This window comes from Eretmochelys imbricata, chromosome 9, assembly GCF_965152235.1.
Source record: "Eretmochelys imbricata isolate rEreImb1 chromosome 9, rEreImb1.hap1, whole genome shotgun sequence".
Classification (NCBI taxonomy): domain Eukaryota; kingdom Metazoa; phylum Chordata; order Testudines; family Cheloniidae; genus Eretmochelys; species Eretmochelys imbricata.
In genome coordinates, this window is record NC_135580.1 from 102,461,350 (window position 1) to 102,481,729 (window position 20,380).

The 20,380-nt window shown below is 62.0% G+C and overlaps 2 protein-coding genes and 1 long non-coding RNA gene across 7 annotated transcripts in view; 1 reads left to right on the forward strand and 2 right to left on the reverse strand.

Annotated features, from left to right (window-relative positions):
• The window catches only part of IL2RG (interleukin 2 receptor subunit gamma), a 44,076-nt gene extending 35,983 nt beyond the window's left edge, over window positions 1-8,093 (reverse strand). The window contains exon 1 of the mRNA XM_077826157.1: window positions 7,923-8,093. The gene's annotated coding sequence lies outside the window, so the exon portion shown is untranslated. The remainder of the gene's footprint in view (window positions 1-7,922) is intronic.
• Window positions 8,094-10,341: 2,248 nt separating this feature from the next.
• Window positions 10,342-11,229, reverse strand: LOC144270353 (uncharacterized). The gene is made up of 2 exons (XR_013347148.1): window positions 11,054-11,229; window positions 10,342-10,920 (listed from the first exon to the last, which is right to left on the reverse strand). It is a non-coding gene; the product is annotated as an uncharacterized LOC144270353 (long non-coding RNA).
• An 884-nt stretch (window positions 11,230-12,113) lies between these two features.
• The window catches only part of MED12 (mediator complex subunit 12), a 78,862-nt gene continuing 70,595 nt past the window's right edge, over window positions 12,114-20,380 (forward strand). For 2 of the 5 annotated variants that reach the window (XM_077825711.1, XM_077825709.1), the window contains exons 1-3: window positions 12,115-12,285; window positions 18,022-18,126; window positions 19,118-19,309. In XM_077825711.1, coding sequence (XP_077681837.1) covers window positions 12,187-12,285; window positions 18,022-18,126; window positions 19,118-19,309 — 396 coding nt within the window. In that variant the 5' untranslated portion in view covers window positions 12,115-12,186. Of the gene's footprint in view, window positions 12,286-18,021; window positions 18,127-19,117; window positions 19,321-20,380 lie in introns of those variants that run through there. The other 3 variants (XM_077825710.1, XM_077825712.1, XM_077825713.1) reach the window with 3 other exon arrangements.

A 20,380-nucleotide genomic window follows, 5' to 3' on the forward strand; every position in this document is an offset into this window, starting at 1 on the left:
TCTACTGATAAATAAAACTTGCGGATTTAAATTTTTGGCCCAGAATGCCCTCAGGAGTAACACATGCTAGCAGCTGTGGTTTTGCTGGGATGCGCCTCTCATGCCGAGATGATGGGACGCTTGCAGCGGGTTTTCCAGACACCGAGAGCAGGTGCACCCACATAGAGAGAGAATGTCTCAACAACAGGGAGCTTGAGAGATTAGTGGTATCTGCAGGGTCTCTATCACTCCAAGATGTTCCTGAACAGCAATGCTGGTTGAGATAGCTCTTGTATGTGGGAGGCAAGCCCGGAGCACTGGCTGCCCGTTCAGCGAGGATCCCAGTTTATTCCCGAGGTTCTTGGAATGAGAGTACTACACAAGGGCCTACCAGCCTCCCCACTGACGTCAGAACAGACTAAAACAGAGACTAGAGCAGATACACATCTGAAAACTATACCCACGGGGCAGATACTTATCAGGGCCTCACATCCTGCTGCTAAACTCCATGCAGTGAGAGAGGGACTCTCCATGGTTGAGAGTTTGAGCAGCTCTGCTAATTGCATTGCAGGCCCATGGGCCTGGCAGGACTTATGGGAAAATGCTGTGCTCTTTATTCTAATAGAGCCCCTTACTCAGCGTTACAAGAAACTGACTCATTCTCTGAATCTTTGCCTGTGGTCTACAGCTGACCCCTCCACTTCCCTCTCCAGAGAGAATGGATATGAGCAGCACCTGCCTCCTGCCCTACTCCTGGAACCTGAGGCCTGTGCTCTGAGGGTTCAAACTGGAGGCTGATGAGATTAGAGCCTCTTTCCCCACGGAGATGAGGGCGGGAGCTTGGCAGCTTTGCAACATAGTACTTCCAGTGCGGGATCTGGCCTTGAGTCTTCCCATGGCCTCTTGCTTGCTGCCTCAGTGGCGGAAGCAGAGAGCTTAGGAGCTCCCTGCCGGACTTCCCCAATTCCTGCAGCCATGCAGGAGTGGTGCTGATAGGCTGGGGATGCCATGTACTGCCTTGCGGCCAGTCATCACCTCCCTGAGCTGTGACCCTGACGGACACCACGTACCGCCCTGTGGCCAGCTGTCACCCCCGAGTCATCACCCTGACTGATGCCACGTACTGCCCTGAGGCCAGACATCACCCTGACAGGCACCACGCACTGCCCTGTGGCTAGACGTCACCACCCTGAGCCATCACCGATAGATGCCACGTACTGCCCTGAGGCCTGATGTCCCCCCCCAGCCGTCACCCTGACGGACACCAGACATCACCCTGACGGATGCCATGTACTGTCCCTGCAGTCAGACATCACTCCCACAGAGCCATCCCCCGATGGACACCACATCATGCCCCTGCAGACTGACACCCTGACGGACGCCATGTACTGCCCTGTGGACAGACGTCATCCCTTGAGCAGCGTCTTCACTCGTCATTGCTATGTCACTGGTGCCGATATATTTTTGAGCCCCTGTAGCACGACGAGGTGGCCAAGTGACACAGTGGCGGCCTCTGGCCACAGAGGATGCAGCAATGCAAGCCTCTTCCCCCCACCCCTGGCAACATGCCTCAGCCCTGGCTCTAGGGGGAGAAATGAATTCAGCCTCTGTGGACCATTCAGGCCTTATCCTTGAAACAGCAAAGGGGCCAGTTTGTGGCGGTGACTTGTGATGCAGACAAGGCACCATGAGTAAGTGACCTGAGTTTTACCAAATGCTTCACAAAGGCCCCCAAACTGCCATCAGGTGGTGATGAGTTTATGCCTGCCTAAGATGGGATGGCTCTGAACCCACAGGTCAAAGGATCTACAGACAGTGCACAATCTACAGAGCCAGCATGGCCTCCCCTTGCTAGATATTCACATCGCGGGCCCCCCCCACACCCCGTAAGCCTCATGCTGCTGAACTCCTGCCTTGCCTGGGGTGGCCTCTGTGAGGATGTGACTCAGCAGGGAGGGGGGAGTGTTGACCTGGGAATGTGCCCTGGGGATGGGAGACCTGAGAGCCTGTCACCTGAGCCGGGAGGGGGAGGGGGAGGTGACACCTCTGCCCAGGAATGTGGATGGAGGCTGCAGCAGGGAACCTGCTGGGTGGGTTTTACTTTTCAGTTTGGGGCTGGGTGGAGGAACGCAGGGAACCCAGGGTTGGGGTCTAAGCTCCCTGCTCCCCCAGAAGGACTTGACTGAGGGGTCCTGTGTGTACCCACAAGCTCTGTTTTGGACTGTGTTCCTGTTGTCCAATAAACCTTCTGTTTTACTGGCTGGCTGAGAGTCTCAGTGAATCCCAGGAAGAGGGGTGCAGGGCCTGGACTCCCCCACACTCCGTGACAACTGGTGTCAGCGGTGGGATGTACTGCACCCCGTGAACAGTGCTTCCTGCAGTAAGTGACTGGGGAACAGTAAAACGAAGGGGGATTGACGGGGACCAGGCGTGCTGAAGATTCAGAGAGAGACGGTTTCAGGGGGCGGTTAACCCCTGGGAGTGTGTGACCAGAGAGAAGGACTTTTGCAGTAACAGGGTCCCCCGGGGGATTGCAGCGAGCGGTCCCAGGGGCGGAGGAGTCTGCAGCTCGACCCTGGCAAAGAGGTGGTGACCTCAAGAAGGACTGGCACACTAAGGGCTTTTCCTGGAAACCGTGGAAAGCTGCCCGGCCTGCGAGTGGCCAGCAGGGAGATGTACGCTAAACGCCTGAAGAGCGACCTGGTGGAGCTGTGCAGGCAGAGGGGGCTGCGCATCGGGAGGTCCACCAAGGAACAGCTGATTGCCCAGTTGGAGGAGAGGGATTGCTTGGATGACCCGATCCCTGTCCCTGAGGGAAGCAGCCCGGCAGACGCAGCGTGGGCCCTGGGGCCTGACCAGGCTTGGAGGGGTCAGACTGCTGCCGAGGACATCCCAAGACCCTTCCTACCTATGCCTGGGGGAGGGGTTGGGGGAAGCCCAGCGAATACCGAGGGCACCCTGACCCAAGCAGCCAGCAGGGGATCCTCCCGGTGGAGCTCCCCATCCCTGGAGCGGAGGCGGCTGGAATGGGAGAGGGAGATGAAAGTGAGGGAGCTGGAGGATCATGAAAAACAACGTCAACATGAGGAGAAACAACGTCAACATGAGCAGGAGGAGAAGGAGAGGGAACGTCAGGAGAAGGAGAAACAAAGACAGCATGAACTGGAGCTGGCCAGGCTGAGGAGCAGTGGGGCCCCGGCTGTGGTGAGTGAGGGGGGACCCAAGACTGCAAGGAGTTTTGATAAGTGCTTCCTGGCCCAGCGGAAGGAGGGAGAGGACATAGATAGCTTCCTGACGGCCTTTGAGAATGCCTGCGAGCTGCACAGGGTTGACCCTGCAGACAGGCTCCAGTTCCTCACCCCCTTACTGGACCCCAAAGCCGTGGAGGTGTACAGCCGGATGACAGGGCCGGAGGCAGGGGACTATGAACTGTTCAAAAAGGCCCTGCTCCGTGAGTTTGGGCTGACCCCCGAGATGTACCGGAGAAGGTTCCGGAGTCAGCGTAAAACGCCTGAGGTCACCCACCTACAACTGGCCAACCGGATGCAGGGATATGCCCGCAAGTGGACAGCTGGGGCCCAAGCTAAAGAGGACCTGCTTGACCTAATCGTACTGGAGCAACTGTATGAACAGTGCCCTTCCGACCTGAGGCTGTGGTTGGTGGACAAAAAGCTCGAGAACCCCCAGCATGCAGGGCAGCTGGCCGACGAGTTTGTGAACAGTCGGTCAGGGGGGTAGCCGGGAGGAGTCCCAAAAGGACAGGCCCCCCCTGATACAGAGAGTCACCATGGGGCCTCCCAGCGGGGAAATAGGGAGAACCTCCTCCAAAGGGGAACGCCTGGTGTCGGGCCCCTCCGACCCTGTCGAGGGGACCAACGTGACCTGAGCTGCTATCACTGTGGCCAGAGAGGCCACGTACGGTCCCAGTGCCCTGGGCTCAGGGACAGACTGAGCAGACCCAACCTACCCAGGGTTAACTGGGTAGGGACCCAGCTGGATGAGGGGCAGACGACCCAGGCAAGGGGGGCTACCAGTTTACCACCTGCTCAGGAGGGAAGAGGACCCCAGGCCAGCTCCGCCAGAGGGCTGGAGGCTCTGGACTCAGGGTGGGCGCAGGGCTGTCCCTCCAGAGAGAGTGCCTTGTTCCCCTGGAGGTGGATGGGAGGAAGGTCAATGGATACTGGGATACGGGCGCGGAGGTGATGCTGGCCCGGCCCGAGGTGGTGGCCCAGATCGGGTGGTGCCCAACACCTACCTGACCCTGACAGGGGTGGGCAGGACCCCATTTAAGGTGCCCATGGCAAGGGTACACCTGAAATGGGGGGCCAAGGAGGGCCCCAAGGATGTGGGGGTACACCACCATTTGCCCACAGAAGTTTTGATGAGGGGAGACCTAGAGGACTGGCCAAGCAAGCCCCAGACCGCCCTGGTTGTGACCCGTAGCCAGAGCCAGCGAGGGGCACTGCACCCTGACCTCAGGGAAGGTACCACACCGGAGGCGCAGGACCCTTCCCTGGTGGGGAGGGAGGGCCGAGGGGCACGGCTCAGAGAGGCGGAGGCCTCAGACCTGGCCACTGAGGGGGAACCGGGCCCCATCCCTTCCCCAGCCGCTGAGTTCCAGGCCGAGTTGAGGAAAGATCCCTCCTTGCAGAAGCTCAGGGACCTGGCCGACCTTGGTGTGGTACGGACCATGAGGAGAGGCTGCCAGGAGAGGTTCCTGTGGGAGAAGGGGTTCCTGTACCGAGAATGGGCTCCCCCAGGGGAAGTGGAGTCCTGTGGGATCAGGAGGCAGCTGGTGGTCCCCCAGAAGTATCGCCACAAGCTCCTGTACCTGGCCCATGACATCCCCCTCGCAGGGCACCAGGGAACCCGGCGCACCCGGCAGAGGTTGCTACAGAACTTTTACTGGCCCGGGGTCTTTACCACAGTCCGGCAGTATTGCTGATCCTGTGAGCCCTGTCAGAGGGTGGGGAAGGCCCGGGACAAGGGGAAAGCGGCTTTGAGACCTTTGCTTATCATAGAGGAGCCTTTCCAGAAGGTGGCCATGGACATCGTGGGGCCTCTCAGCAAGACGACCCGGTCAGGGAAGAAATACATTCTGGTGGTAGTAGATTTTGCCACCCGCTACCCCGAGGCAGTGCCCTTAGCTTCCATTGAAGCAGACACCGTGGCCGATGCGCTCCTGACCATTTTCAGCCGAGTGGGGTTCCCCAAGGAAGTCTTGATAGACCAAGGCTCCAACTTCATGTCGGCCCTGCTCCGGTGCTTGTGGGAGAAATGTGGGGTCCGGCACGACTGGGCCTCAGCTTATCACCCCCAGTCCAATGGGCTGGTGGAGAGGTTTAATGGGATGCTAAAGATGATGCTGAAAACCTTTATGAACCAGCACCCGCAGGACTGGGACAAGTACTTACCTCACCTGCTGTTCGCGTACAGGGAGGTGCCCCAGGAGTCTACCAGATTTTCGCCTTTCGAACTGTTATATGGCAGGAGGGTGAGGGGCCCCCTGGACCTGTGAGAGATGAATGGAAGGGGAAGGCCACTCCCGAAGGAGAGTCAGTGGTGGAGTATGTCCTGATCTTCCAAGAGAGACTGGCTGAACTCATGGGCCTGGCCAGGGAGAATCTGGCCAGAGCCCAGAAGAAGCAGAAGGTCTGGTATGACCGCACGGCGCGGGCCCGTGCCTACGCCACCGGGGATCAGGTGATGGTTCTCATCTTTGTGAGAAAGAACAAACTACAGGCCGCCTGGGAGGGCCCTTTCAAGGTTGTCAAGCAGCTCACTGAGGTAAACTATGTGGTGGAGCTGTCGAACCGGGCGCACCACCGCCGGGTGTACCATCTGAATATGATGAAGCCATATTATGCCAGGGGGAATGTGGTGTTGGCCGTGTGTGGACATTGGGAGGAGCAGAGAGATGACCCTTTAGTAGATCTATTCCCTGGGACCAGAGCTGGTTCCCCCCTGGAAACAATTCCCCTCTCAGATCAGCTAACCCCTGCCCAGCAAGCTGAGGTCGGGGGGTGGCTGCATCTGTACCGACAGCTGTTTTCCAACCAGCCTGGACGCACTAATCTGACTGTCCACCGGGTGCAGACAGGGTCACACCCGCCGATAAGATGCTCCCCCTTCCGAGTCACAGGGAAAACTGCTCAGGACCTGGAAAGAGAGGTCCGGGACATGCTGGCTTTGGGGGTGATCCAGCCATCGGCCAGCCCTTGGGCCTCGCCAGTGGTGCTGGTCCCCAAAAAGGATGGGTCAGTCCGGTTCTGTGTGGACTATCGGAAGCTCAATGCCATCACTGTATCTGATGCCTATCCCATGCCCAAGCCTGATGAGCTCCTAGACAAACTGGGAGGAGCTCGGTACCTTACCACCATGGACCTTACAAAGGGCTACTGGCAAGTGCCACTGGATGCAGATGCCCGGCTGAAATCGGCCTTTATCACCCCTCTGGGGCTCTATGAGTTCCTGACCCTGCCTTGCGGCCTCAAGGGAGCGCTGGCCACCTTCCAGCACCTAGTGGACCAGCTCCTGAGGGGGATGGAGAGTTTTGCTGTGGCGTATATTGATGACATCTGTGTCTTTAGCCAGACCTGGGAGGACCACGTGTCCCAGGTTAGACAAGTGCTGGACCGACTCCAGGGGGCTGGGCTGACTGTAAAAGCGGAGAAGTGCAAGGTGGGGATGGCTGAAGTATCTTACCTGGGCCATCGGGTGGGGAGTGGCCGCCTAAAGCCGGAACCAGCCAAGGTGGAGGTGATCAGAGACTGGCCCACTCCCCACACCAAAAAGCAGGTCCAAGCCTTTATTGGGATGGCAGGATACTACCGAAGATTTGTGCCCCACTTTAGCACCATAGCCACCCCCATCACTGAGCTATGCAAGAAGGGGAAGCCAGACAAGGTGGTCTGGACTGAGCAGTGCCAGGAGGCTTTCCGGGCGCTGAAGGAGGCTCTGGTCAGTGGCCCAATTCTGGCAAACCCAGACTTTGACAAGCCCTTTGTGGTGTTCACCGACGCCTCCGACACGGGACTGGGGGCGGTGTTAATGCAGGAGGATGAAAAGGGGGAGAGACACCCCATCGTGTACCTGAGCAAGAAGTTGCTACCCCGGGAGCAACACTATGCGGCCATTGAGAAGGAGTGCCTGGCCATGGTGTGGGCCCTCAAGAAACTAGAGTCCTATCTCTTCGGGCGACACTTCACCGTCTACACCTACCACTCTCCCCTGACCTGGCTGCACCAGATGAAAAGAGCCAATGCCAAACTCCTGAGGTGGAGCCTGCTCCTGCAGGATTACGACATGGACGTGGTCCACGTGAAGGGAAGAGCCAACCTGATAGTGGATGTGCTGTCCCGTAGAGGGGGCCCCGAACTTCCCCAGGTCACTGGTCACAGTGACCCCACTCAGTTCAGTCTCGAAGGGGGGAGAGATGTGATGTGACTCAGCAGGGAGGGGGGAGTGTTGACCTGGGAATGTGCCCTGGGGATGGGAGACCTGAGAGCCTGTCACCTGAGCCAGGAGGGGGAGGTGACACCTCTGCCAGGAATGTGGAGGGTGACTGCAGCAGGGAACCTGCTGGGTGGGTTTAGTTTTCAGTTTGGGGCTGGGTGGAGGAACACAGGGAACCCCAGGGTTGGGGTCTAAGCTCCCTGCTCCCCCAGAAGGACTTGACTGAGGGGTCCTGGGTGTACCCACAAGTTCTGTTTTGGACTGTGTTCCTGTTGTCCAATAAACCTTCTGTTTTACTGGCTGGCTGAGAGTCTCAGTGAATCCCAGGAAGAGGGATGCAGGGCCTGGACTCCCCCACACTCCGTGACAGCCTCTCAGTGAGGCATGTTCCTGAAGCTCCAAATGTGGCCCGTAGAATAAAGGCAGGGAGCGGATTCAGGAACGTGGTGGGCAGCTGAGATTCACAGAACAGTGAGCGCGAGAATTACCTTGTGGGCTCTGGGCAGCCATGGCTCGCAGGCTGCGACCAGAGAGCAGGAGGATTAGAGTCAGGAACATCCCAGCTTCCTTCCTGGCAGAGGAGGGAGAGAGAGGGGAATCCATGGCCCTGTATTGCCACGCGTTCTCTGGGCGCCGGGGCCAGCCGGCAGAGCTGACTGTGTCACAGCTCCTCACGGGCCGAGTGCTCGCTGCTGAAGGAGAATACCACGCAGCTGACTCTCCACTTCCGCACTCATTGCTGCTTCCTGTACAAAACCTTGTCCCCGCGTGCTTGCAGGCAGGAGAGTGCTCGGTCTCGGCAGCCCTCGGGGGTAGGCACAGTGTGTGCTTCGCTCTACAGCCAAGGGAAACTCCCTGTGAGCTGCAGCCCAGCCTGTGGCGAGCAGCCGTGCAGAGCTTGCCAGGCCCCCCACAGCAGGGGAGTTCATGTCGGGGGACAGGGTAGGCAGCTGAGGCGCAGCCTGATCTGGCAGCTGGACTGGAAAGGCACCAGCTGCAGCGTGGCCTCATAGCAAGGGGGCACGGGCATCACGGCCTGGCCTGGTCGTGTGGTGACAATGGGCTGGGCCTGCCCCAGAGCTGGAGCACAGGCCGCCCCAGAGCGGGACCATGGGCTTCCCCAGAGCGAGACCACGGGCTGGAGCACAGACTGCCCCAGGACTGGAGCACGGGCCGCCCCAGAGCGGGACCACGGGCTGGAGCACGGGCCGCCCCAGAGCGGGAGCACGGGCCGCCCCAGGGCTGGAGCACGGGCCGCCCCAGAGCGGGACCACGGGCTGGAGCATGGGCTGCCCCCTGGTGCCAACTTTCTATTTGCAGACAACCGAACACCCTTGTTCCGCCTCCTTCCCCGAGGCCCACCCCTTCTCTGAGGCTCTACCCCTGCTCACTCCATCCCCCCTCCCTCCATCGCTCGCTCTCCCTCAGCCTCACTCATTTTCACCAGGCTGGGGCAGGGGGTTGGAGTGTGATGGGGGAGAGGGCTCTGGCTGGGTGTGTGGGCTCTGGGATGGGGTTTGCGATGAGGGGTTCAGGGTGCAGTAGGGGGCTCTGGGCTGGGGGCTGCTGTGTGGGAGGGGTATGGGCCCCAGGGTGGGGCCAGAAATGAGGGGTTCAGGGTGCACGAGAGGGCTCCGGGCTGGGGCAGCGGCTTGGGGTGTGAAGGGAGAGAGGGCTCTGGCTGGGTATGTGAGCTCTGGGGTGGGGTTGGCGATAATGGGTTCAGGGTGCAGGAGGGGGCTCCGGGCTGGGGTTGGTGTGTGGGAGGGGTATGGGCCCCAGGGTAGGGTCAGAAAGAAAGGGTTTCGGGGTAGAGGAGGGGGCTCTGGGCTGGGGGTTGGTGTGTGGGAGGGGTATGGGCCCCAGGGTGAATTACAGAATATCAGGGTTGGAAGGGACCTCAGGAGGTCATCTAGTCCAACCCCCTGCTCAAAGCAGGACCAATCCCCAATTAAATCATCCCAGCCAGGGCTTTGTCAAGCCGGACCTTAAAAACTTCTACGGAAGGAGATTCCACCACCTCCCTAGATAACGCATTCCAGTGCTTCACAACCCTCCTAGTGAAAAAGTTTTCCTAATATCCAACCTAAACCTCCCCCACTGCAACTTGAGACCATTACTCCTTGTCCTGTCATCTGCTACCACTGAGAACAGTCCAGAGCCATCCTCTTTGGAACCCCCTTTCAGGTAGTTGAAAGCAGCTATCAAATCCCCCCTCATTCTTCTCTTCCATAGACTAAACATCCCCAGTTCCCTCAGCCTCTCCTCATAACTCATGCGTTCCAGTCCCCTAATCATTTTTGTTGCCCTCCGCTGGACTCTTTCCAATTTTTCCACATCCTTCTTGTAGTGTGGGGCCCAAAACTGGACACAGTACTCCAGATGAGGCCTCACCAATGTCGAATAGAGGGGAACGATCACGTCCCTCGATCTGCTCGCTATGCCCCTACTTATACATCCCAAAATGCCATTGGCCTTCTTGGCAACAAGGGCACACTGTTGACTCATATCCAGCTTCTTGTCCACTGTAACCCCTAAGTCCTTTTCTGCAGAACTGCTGCCGAGCCATTTGGTCCCTAGTCTGTAGCGGTGCATTGGATTCTTCCATCCTAAGTGCAGGACTCTGCACTTGTTCTTGTTGAACCTCATCAGATTTCTTTTGGCCCAATCCTCTAATTTGTCTAGGTCCCTCTGTATCCTATCCCTGCCCTCCAGCGTATCTACCACTCCTCCCAGTTTAGTCTCATCTGCAAACTTGCTGAGGGTGCATCACCATCCTCCAGATCATTAATGAAGATATTGAACAAAACCGGCCCCAGGACCGACCCTTGGGGCACTCCATTTGATACCGGCTGCCAACTAGACATGGAGCCATTGATCACTACCCGTTGAGCCCGACAATCTAGCCAGCTTTCTATCCACCTTTATAGTCCATTCATCCAGCCCATACTTTTTTAACTTACTGGCAAGAATACTGTGGGAGACCGTGTCAAAAGCTTTGCTAAAGTCAAGGAACAACTGCTTTCCCCTCATCCACAGAGCCAGTTATCTCGTCATAGAAGGCAATTAGATTAGTCAGGCATGACTTGCCCTTGGTGAATCCATGCTTACTGTTCCTGATCACTTTCCTCTAAGTGCTTCAGAGTTGATTCCTTGAGGATCTGCTCCATGATTTTTCCAAGGACTGAGGTGAGGCTGGCCTGTAGTTCCCAGGATCCTCCTTCTTCCCTTTTTTAAAGATGGGCACTACATTAGCCTTTCTCCAGTCGTCCGGGTCTTCCCCCGATCACCATGAGTTTTCAAAGATAATGGCTCTGCAATCACATCCGCCAACTCCTTTAGCACTCTCGGATGCAGCGCATCCGGCCCCATAAACTTGTGCTCGTCCAGCTTTTCGAAATAGTCCTGAACCACTTCTTTCTCCACAGAGGGCTGGTCACCTCCTCCCCATGCTGTGCTGCCCAGTGCAGTAGTCTGGGAGCTGACCTTGTTTGTGAAGACAGAGGTGAAAAAAGCATTGAGTACATTAGCTTTTTCCACATCCTCTGTCACTAGGTTGCCTCCCTCGTTCAGTAAGGGGCCCACACTTTCCTTGGCTTTCTTCTTGTTGCTAACATACCTGAAGAAATCCTTCAGAAATGAGGGGTTCAGGGTGCAGGAGGGGGCTCCGGGCTGGGGCAGATTGTTGTGGTATGAGGGGGGAGAGGGCTCTGGCTGTGTGTGTGGGCTCTGGGGTGGGGTTGGCGATGAGGGGTTTGGGGTGCAGGAGGGGGCTCCGGGCTGGGGGTTGGTGTGTGGGAGGGGTATGGGCCCCAGGGTGGGGCCAGAGATGAGTGGCTTGGGGTGCAGGAGGGGCCCCGGGGGGGGCAGAGATGAGGGGCTCGGGGCGCGGGAGGGGCCCCGGGGGGGCAGAGATGAGGGGCTCGGGGCGCGGGAGGGGCCCCGGGGGGGCAGAGATGAGGGGCTCGGGGCGCGGGAGGGGCCCCGGGGGGGCAGAGATGAGGGGCTCGGGGCGCGGGAGGGGCCCCGGGGGGGCAGACATGAGGGGCTCGAGGCGCGGGAGGGGCCCCGGGGGGCAGACATGAGGGGCTCGGGGCGCGGGAGGGGCCCCGGGGGGCAGACATGAGGGGCTCGGGGCGCGGGAGGGGCCCGGGGGGGTTCGGAGCGCGGGGGGGTCACAGCGAAAAAGGGAAACACGCGCCGGCCACCGGACGCGAGTGACTCCTGCCCGGAGCCGCCGCCGGCAGCGCCCGCCCCTTGGCCCGGCCCCTCAGGGCCCCTCAGACCCTGGCTCCTCCCAGCCCGGGCCCGGGCCGCGTCTCTGCGAACCCCCCGCTCTGCTCCTGAGGAAACGGCCGCGGCTCCGCTCGGCAGAGGCCGGGGCCGGCTCGGGAAGCTCCGACCTCGCTCGGCAATTTCCGGAGGCCGGCTCGGAAAGCTCCGACCCCGCTCGGTTATTTCCGGGGAGCTGGGGCCGGCTCGGGAAGCTCCGACCCCCCTCGGCAGTTTCCGGAGGCGGGCTCGGGAAGCTCCGACCTCGCTCGGCAATTTCCGGGGCAGCTGGGGCCGCCTCGGGAGGCTCCGACCTCGCTCGGCAATTTCCGGAGGCCGGCTCGGGAAGCTCCGACCTCGCTCGGCAGTTTCCGGGACTGTCGGGGGCTGGCTCGGGCCCGCTCGGCTGGTTCCGCCGTTCCTTGTTGTGGCCCGGCCGTGTCTCTCCCCCAGCCTCGCCGGCCCCGCACCCCCCCGGCGATGGCGGCCTTCGGGATCCTGAGCTACGAGCACCGGCCCCTGAAGCGGCCGCGCCTGGGGCCGCCCGACGTCTACCCGCAGGACCCCAAGCAGAAGGAGGTGGGGGCCGGAGGCGTGACCGGGCCGGGGGGGGGGGACGAGCCCCCCGTCGCCGAGGGGTCCTGTCCCCGGGGTTGGGGGATGAGCCCCGCCGCCGAGGGGTCCTGTCCCCGGGGTTGGGGGATGAGCCCCGTCGCCGAGGGGTCCTGTCCCCGGGGTTGGGGGATGAGCCCCGCCGCCGAGGGGTCCTGTCCCCGGGGTAGGGGGATGAGCCCCGTCGCCGAGGGGTCCTGTCCCCGGGGTTGGGGGATGAGCCCCGTCGCCGAGGGGTCCTGTCCCCGGGGTAGGGGGATGAGCCCCGTCGCCGAGGGGTCCTGTCCCCGGGGTAGGGGGATGAGCCCCGTCGCCGAGGGGTCCTGTCCCCGCCGTTGGGGGATGAGCCCCGTCGCCGAGGGGTCCTGTCCCCGCCGTTGGGGGATGAGCCCCGTTGCCGAGGGGTCCTGTCCCCGGGGTTGGGGGATGAGCCCCATGGCCGGGGGGTCCTGTCCCCGGGGTACGGGGATGAGCCCCGTCGCCGAGGGGTCCTGTCCCCGGGGTTGGGGGATGAGCCCCGTCACCGAGGGGTCCTGTCCCCGGGATAGGGGGATGAGCCCCATCGCCGAGGGGTCCTGTCCCCGGGGTTGGGGGATGAGCCCCGTCGCCGAGGAGTCCTGTCCCCGGGGTTGGGGAATGAGCCCCGTCGCCGAGGGGTCCTATCCCCGGGGTTGGGGGATGAGCCCCGTCGCCGAGGGGTCCTATCCCCGGGGTTGGGGGATGAGCCCCGTCGCCGAGGGGTCCTGTCCCCGGGGTTGGGGGATGAGCCCCGTCGCCGAGGAGTCCTGTCTCCGCGGTTGGGGGATGAGCCCCATCGCCGAGGGGTCCTGTCCCCGGGGTTGGGGGATGAGCCCCGTTGCCGAGGAGTCCTGTCCCCGGGGTTGGGGGATGAGCCCCGTCGCCGAGGGGTCCTGTCCCCGGGGTTGGGGAATGAGCCCCGTCGCCGAGGGGTCCTATCCCCGGGGTTGGGGGATGAGCCCCGTCGCCGAGGGGTCCTATCCCCGGGGTTGGGGGATGAGCCCCGTCGCCGAGGGGTCCTGTCCCCGGGGTTGGGGGATGAGCCCCGTCGCCGAGGAGTCCTGTCTCCGCGGTTGGGGGATGAGCCCCGTCGCCGAGGGGTCCTGTCCCCGGGGTTGGGGGATGAGCCCCGTCGCCGAGGGGTCCTGTCCCCGGGGTTGGGGGATGAGCCCCGTCGCCGAGGGGTCCTGTCCCCGGGGTTGGGGGATGAGCCGCGTCGCCGAGGGGTCCTGTCCCCGGGGTTGGGGGATGAGCCGCGTCGCCGAGGGGTCCTGTCCCCGGGGTTGGGGGATGAGCCCCGTCGCCGAGGGGTCCTGTCCCCGGGGTTGGGGGATGAGCCCCGTCGCCGAGGGGTCCTGTCCCCGCGGTAGGGGGATGAGCCCCGTCGCCGAGGGGTCCTGTCCCCGGGGTTGGGGGATGAGCCCCGCCGCCGAGGGGTCCTGTCCCCGGGGTAGGGGAATGAGCCCCGTCGCAGAGGGGTCCTATCCCCGGGGTGGGGGATGTTGGGGGATGAGCCCCGTCGACGAGGGGTCCTGTGTCTGGGGTAAGGGATGTTGGGGGATGAGCCCCGTCGCCGAGGGGTCCTGTCCCCGCGGTAGGAGGATGAGCCCTGTCGCCGAGGGGTCCTGTCCCCGGGGTAGGAGGATGAGCCCCGTCGCCGAGGGGTCCTGTCCCCGGGGTTGGGGGATGAGCCCCGTCGCCGAGGGGTCCTGTCCCCGGGGTTGGGGGATGAGCCCCGTCGCCGAGGGGTCCTGTCCCCGGGGTTGGGGGATGAGCCCCGTCGCCGAGGGGTCCTGTCCCCGGGGTAGGGGGATGAGCCCCGTCGCCGAGGGGTCCTGTCCCCGGGGTTGGGGGATGAGCCCCGTCGCCGAGGGGTCCTGTCCCCGGGGTTGGGGGATGAGCCCCGTCGCCGAGGGGTCCTGTCCCCGGGGTTGGGGGATGAGCCCCGTCGCCGAGGGGTCCTGTCCCCGGGGTTGGGGGATGAGCCCCGTCGCCGAGGGGTCCTGTCCCCGGGGTTGGGGGATGAGCCCCGTCGCCGAGGGGTCCTGTCCCCGGGGTTGGGGGATGAGCCCCGTCGCCGAGGGGTCCTGTCCCCGGGGTTGGGGGATGAGCCCCGTCGCCGAGGGGTCCTGTCCCCGGGGTTGGGGGATGAGCCCCGTCGCCGAGGGGTCCTGTCCCCGGGGTTGGGGGATGAGCCCCGTCGCCGAGGGGTCCTGTCCCCGCGGTAGGGGGATGAGCCCCGTCGCCGAGGGGTCCTGTCCCCGGGGTTGGGGGATGAGCCCCGCCGCCGAGGGGTCCTGTCCCCGGGGTAGGGGGATGAGCCCCGTCGCAGAGGGGTCCTATCCCCGGGGTGGGGGATGTTGGGGGATGAGCCCCGTCGCCGAGGGGTCCTGTCCCCGGGGTAGGAGGATGAGCCCCGTCGCCGAGGGGTCCTGTCCCCGGGGTTGGGGGATGAGCCCCGTCGCCGAGGGGTCCTGTCCCCGGGGTTGGGGGATGAGCCCCGTCGCCGAGGGGTCCTGTCCCCGGGGTTGGGGGATGAGCCCCGTCGCCGAGGGGTCCTGTCCCCGGGGTTGGGGGATGAGCCCCGTCGCCGAGGGGTCCTGTCCCCGGGGTTGGGGGATGAGCCCCGTCGCCGAGGGGTCCTGTCCCCGGGGTTGGGGGATGAGCCCCGTCGCCGAGGGGTCCTGTCCCCGGGGTTGGGGGATGAGCCCCGTCGCCGAGGGGTCCTGTCCCCGGGGTTGGGGGATGAGCCCCGTCGCCGAGGGGTCCTGTCCCCGGGGTTGGGGGATGAGCCCCGTCGCCGAGGGGTCCTGTCCCCGGGGTTGGAGGATGAGCCCCGTCGCCGATGGGTCCTGTCCCCGGGGTGGGGGATGTTGGGGGATGAGCCCCATCGACGAGGGGTCCTGTGTCTGGGGTAAGGGATGTTGGGGGATGAGCCCCGTCGCCGAGGAGTCCTGTCCCCGGGGTTGGGGGATGAGCCCCGTCGCCGAGGAGTCCTGTCCCCGGGGTAGGGGGATGAGCCCTGCCGCCGAGGGGTCCTGTCCCCGGGGTAGGGGGATGAGCCCCGCCGCCGAGGGGTCCTGTCCCCGGGGTAGGGGGATGAGCCCCGTCGCCGAGGGGTCCTGTCCCCGGGGTGGGGGATGTTGGGGGATGAGCCCCGTCGACGAGGGGTCCTGTGTCTGGGGTAAGGGATGTTGGGGGATGAGCCCCGTCGCCGAGGAGTCCTGTCCCCGGGGTTGGGGGATGAGCCCCGTCGCCGAGGAGTCCTGTCCCCGGGGTTGGGGGATGAGCCCCGTCGCCTAAGGGTCCTGTCCCCGGGGTAGGGGGATGAGCCCCGTCGCCGAGGGGTCCTGTCCCCGGGGTAGGGGGATGAGCCCCGTCGCCGAGGGGTCCTGTCCCCGGGGTAGGGGGATGAGCCCAGTCGCCGAGGGGTCCTGTCCCCTGGGTAGGGGGATGAGCCCAGTCGCCGAGGGGTCCTGTCCCCGGGGTTGGGGGATGAGCCCCGCCGCCGAGGGGTCCTGTCCCCGGGGTTGGGGGATGAGCCCCGCCGCCGAGGGGTCCTGTCCCCGGGGTTGGGGGATGAGCCCCGTCGCCGAGGGGTCCTGTCCCCGGGGTTGGGGGATGAGCCCCGTCGCCGAGGGGTCCTGTCCCCGGGGTTGGGGGATGAGCCCCGTCGCCGAGGGGTCCTGTCCCCGGGGTTGGGGGATGAGCCCCGTCGCCGAGGGTCCTGTCCCCGGGGTAGGGGGATGAGCCCCGTCGCCGAGGGGTCCTGTCCCCGCGGTTGGGGGATGAGCCCCGTCGCCGAGGGGTCCTGTCCCCGCGGTTGGGGGATGAGCCCCGTCGCCGAGGGGTCCTGTCCCCGCGGTAGGGGGATGAGCCCCGTCGCCGAGGGGTCCTGTCCCCGAGGTGCGGGAGGTTGGGGGATGAGCCCCGTCGCTGAGGGGTCCTGTCCCCGAGGTGCGGGAGGTTGGGGGATGAGCCCCGTCGCCGAGGAGTCCTGTCCCCGGGGTTGGGGGATGAGCCCCGTCGCCTAGGGGTCCTGTCCCCGGGGTTGGGGGATGAGCCCCGTCGCCGAGGGGTCCTGTCCGCGGGGTTGGGGGATGAGCCACGTCGCCGAGGGGTCCTGTCCGCGGGGTTGGGGGATGAGCCCCGTCGCCGAGGGGTCCTGTCCCCGGGGTTGGGGGATGAGCCCCGTCGCCGAGGGGTCCTGTCCCCGAGGTGCAGGAGGTTGGGGGTTGAGCCCCGTCGCTGAGAGGTCCTGTCTCCGAGGTGGGTGATGTTGGGGGATGAGCCCCGTCACCGAGGAGTCCTGTGCCTGGGGTGGGGGATGTTGGGGGATGAGCCCCGTCGCCGAGGGGTCCTGTCCCCGGGGTAGGGGGATGAGCCCCGTCGCCGAGGGGTCCTGTGTCTGGGGTAAGGGATGTTGGGGGATGAGCCCCATCGCTGAGGGGTCCTGTCCCCAGGGTTGGGGGATGAGCCCCGTCGCCGAGGGGTCCTGGCCCCGGGGTTGGGGGATGAGCCCCGTCGCCGAGGGGTCCTGTCCCCGGGGTTGGGGGATGAGCCCCTTCGCCGAGGGGTCCTGTCCCCGGGGTAGGGGGATGAGCCCCGTCGCCGAGGGGTCCTGTCCCCGAGGTGCAGGAGGTTGGGGGTTGAGCCCCGTCGCTGAGAGGTCCTGTCTCCGAGGTGGGTGATGTTGGGGGATGAGCCCCGTCACCGAGGAGTCCTGTGCCTGGGGTGGGGGATGTTGGGGGATGAGCCCCGTCGCCGAGGGGTCCTGTCCCCGGGGTAGGGGGATGAGCCCCGTCGCCGAGGGGTCCTGTGTCTGGGGTAAGGGATGTTGGGGGATGAGCCCCATCGCTGAGGGGTCCTGTCCCCAGGGTTGGGGGATGAGCCCCGTCGCCGAGGGGTCCTGGCCCCGGGGTTGGGGGATGAGCCCCGTCGCCGAGGGGTCCTGTCCCCGGGGTTGGGGGATGAGCCCCTTCGCCGAGGGGTCCTGTCCCCGGGGTAGGGGGATGAGCCCCGTCGCCGAGGGGTCCTGTCCCCGGGGTTGGGGGATGAGCCCCGTCGCCGAGGGGTCCTGTGCCTGGGGTGAGGGATGTTGGGGGATGAGCCCCGTCGCCGAGGGGTCCTGTCCCCGGGGTTGGGGGATGAGCCCCGTCGCCGAGGGGTCCTGTCCCCGGGGTTGGGGGATGAGCCCCGTCGCCGAGGGGTCTTGTCCCCGAGGTTGGGGGATGAGCCCCGTCGCCGAGGGGTCCTGTCCCCGGGGTTGGGGGATGAGCCCCGTCGCCGAGGGGTCCTGTCCCCGGGGTTGGGGGATGAGCCCCGTCGCCGAGGGGTCCTCTCCCTGGGGTTGGGGGATGAGTCCCCGTCACCGAGGGGTCCTGTCCCGCGGTGGGGGGCGTTGGGGGATGAGCCACCGTCGCCGAGGGGTCCTGTCCCCAGGGTGGGGGTCGTTGGGGGATGAGCCCCGTTCGCTGAGGGGTCCTGTGCCTGTGGAGATCAGTGGATGAGGCTGGGAAGTTGCCCTCCCTCAGTAAGGGCTGTGGCAGGGGCCAGCAGGGGAGGATAACGTCCTTTCTCTCACTGTCTTGTCCCTTGACCCCAGGCTGGGCTTCCAGGGGAGCTGCATGGCTTGTGTAGAGCTGCACTGCCATGCAGCGTTCCCTTACTCCTTTTCTTGCACAGGATGAGCTCACCGCTTTAAATGTGAAGCAGGGTTTCAATAATCAGCCGGCAGTCTCTGGAGATGAACATGGCACTGCCAAAAATGTCAACTTTAATCCAGCTAAGGTGAGATCTCTCTAGGGCTTTGCGGGTCAAGCCCCACTGCATTGAGTCCCTCTTACTAGGTTTCCCAGGGATAGGCCTTGCTCTTACTGATTTCTGCACCCAGACTGGTTATGATTATTGTGGTGGTTCTAGATCTTGGTCTTTTTATGGCCCACAGCCAGGGTCTTTGGGATAGGAGTTCTAGGGTGGACAGGTTTACACTCTTGCGATGATCTGGCCTATCACCTTCCCAAGGCTAAGCTCTCGGAGTGTCAATCCTTCTTTGTGGTGGTGGGCTGCTATGTTCCCAGACTTGGTGGGGGAGTAGTCTGCTCAGCTCCTTACCCACAGTGTCAGTGATGAGGTGTGCTGTGGTCACAGATCTTTATCCATCGCTGTTGATAACTAGTATCTAGATGCCCCATCCTCACAGATCACTGGCTCACACATGAGCTGCAAATTAAGTAGGAGGTTAGAACATCAGTATTGGCTTGATGCAGTACCATCGCTGAGGTGGATAAGAAGGTGTATGTTTGGAAGACAGACTTCTTTGTTGGTGCAAACACAAAGCTGGGAGTCATGAGGTATCTTGCGTGTCAGTTTGGCCTCCTGTACAATGCGGGAGTGCTCACCAGGCGCCCCTCCCACTGATATCCTTGGATGGAAGGCCCAATAAGTGCCAGGTGTTGGGTTCTTCTGCCAAAGAATTAGCGACGTTCATTCCAGCAGTGCTAAAGCCAGGCTATTTGAATGCTGCAATTCAGGAGTTCCCTTACTGAGGTATTCTCAGTCCTGCTGCAGACGGTCTTCTTGTTGATTGAAGCAAAGGGAGCCATTGGCTGTTTTTGGTGATTGGTTTTGGAAGTTCATGCTTATGAGACTTTGGGGATAATAGCAAATGTATGTAACTAATTAATAAAGCCAAGCCTCTCCCAGAGACTGACAAGGGGTTATTCTGTAGCTCACTGGACCCAGTTCTGTGAGAGGTTTCTTACCCTTGTCTCTTTTTCAGATCAGTTCAAATTTTAGCAGCATTATTGCAGAGAAGCTGCGCTGCAACACGCTGCCTGACACGGGAAGACGGAAACCTCAGGTGAACCAGAAGGATAACTTCTGGCTGGTGACGGCACGCTCTCAGAGTGCCATAAACAACTGGTTCACAGATCTGTCTGGGACTAAGCCCCTCACTCACCTGGCTAAAAAGGTATGTTGCAGGTGAGGCTGCCAAAAAAGGTAGAACATGTCCTGTCTGAGCTCTTCCCTCACCTGGTAGTGTGGGTATTGTCTATTTTTGAAGATTGCAGTGGAGATTTTGCGGTTTGAAGAGATTTGTTCTCTCTCCACATCAGATTGGTTATAATTCTCAGTGTGTGTGTCCAGGACTCATCTTGGGCTGCCTGTGTCCTCCCCAGCTGTAGAGCTAAGGTTCCCAGTTATTCAGAGAGAAGGCTAAGCTGGTCTCATGGCATGTAGAGCTTGAATGTTTCATTTGCATTTTGATTGCTTTTAAGGGAACTGCTGCTGCCTGCCTTTATTGGCCTCATACTTAGATGAGGGTGGTTCATGCTGCTATGGTATTTTCAAGTTCTCAAAAATTGTAGTGAGATTGTCTAGTGATAACTAGCTGAATGACTTCCCACACTCCTGTGTCTGTGGCAGCGTTTTTACAGAGAAGCGCTCTGTGTATTGGCCTCATGGAGAGCTGGTTAAGAAGAGCATTTACATTTCTGTGCTCCAGGAGCTAAGCCTTGATGCTATCATAGTGGAGCTGGAATTATGAATTCTCCCAGGGCTGGATGAGGAAAGAAAGCTCTGTCTTCTGTAGAGGTGGGACTATAAATAGGGGTCTTGTGAGCCTGGCAGTGGTTATGGGGAAGTTTAGTCCCTATTGTTGTACAGCAGAGTGTATAATGTCGAGGCTAGAGCAGAGGTAGTCAATTATTTTTTGTCAAGGTCCAAATTTCTTAGTCCAGGTATAATCAAGGTCCAGACTCCAGAGAAAATAATAAAATAACAACAACAATGATGATAATAAGTAAATAAAAAGATTTTGGGGTCCATTCAAAAGCATCTGGTGGTCTGGATTTGACCTGTGGTCTGTGTATTGACTACCTCTGGGCTAAAGTTTGCCAGGTCGTGGAGTTCAGGGCTCCTGCTGGTAAAATTCAGTTTTCACAGGCTGTTAGTGTGTCTTTTGTAATTTTGGCACTTACACACTTCTTGACTCGTTATCTACCCTTCCCTTAAGAACTGTGTTTATGACAGACCTGCCTCT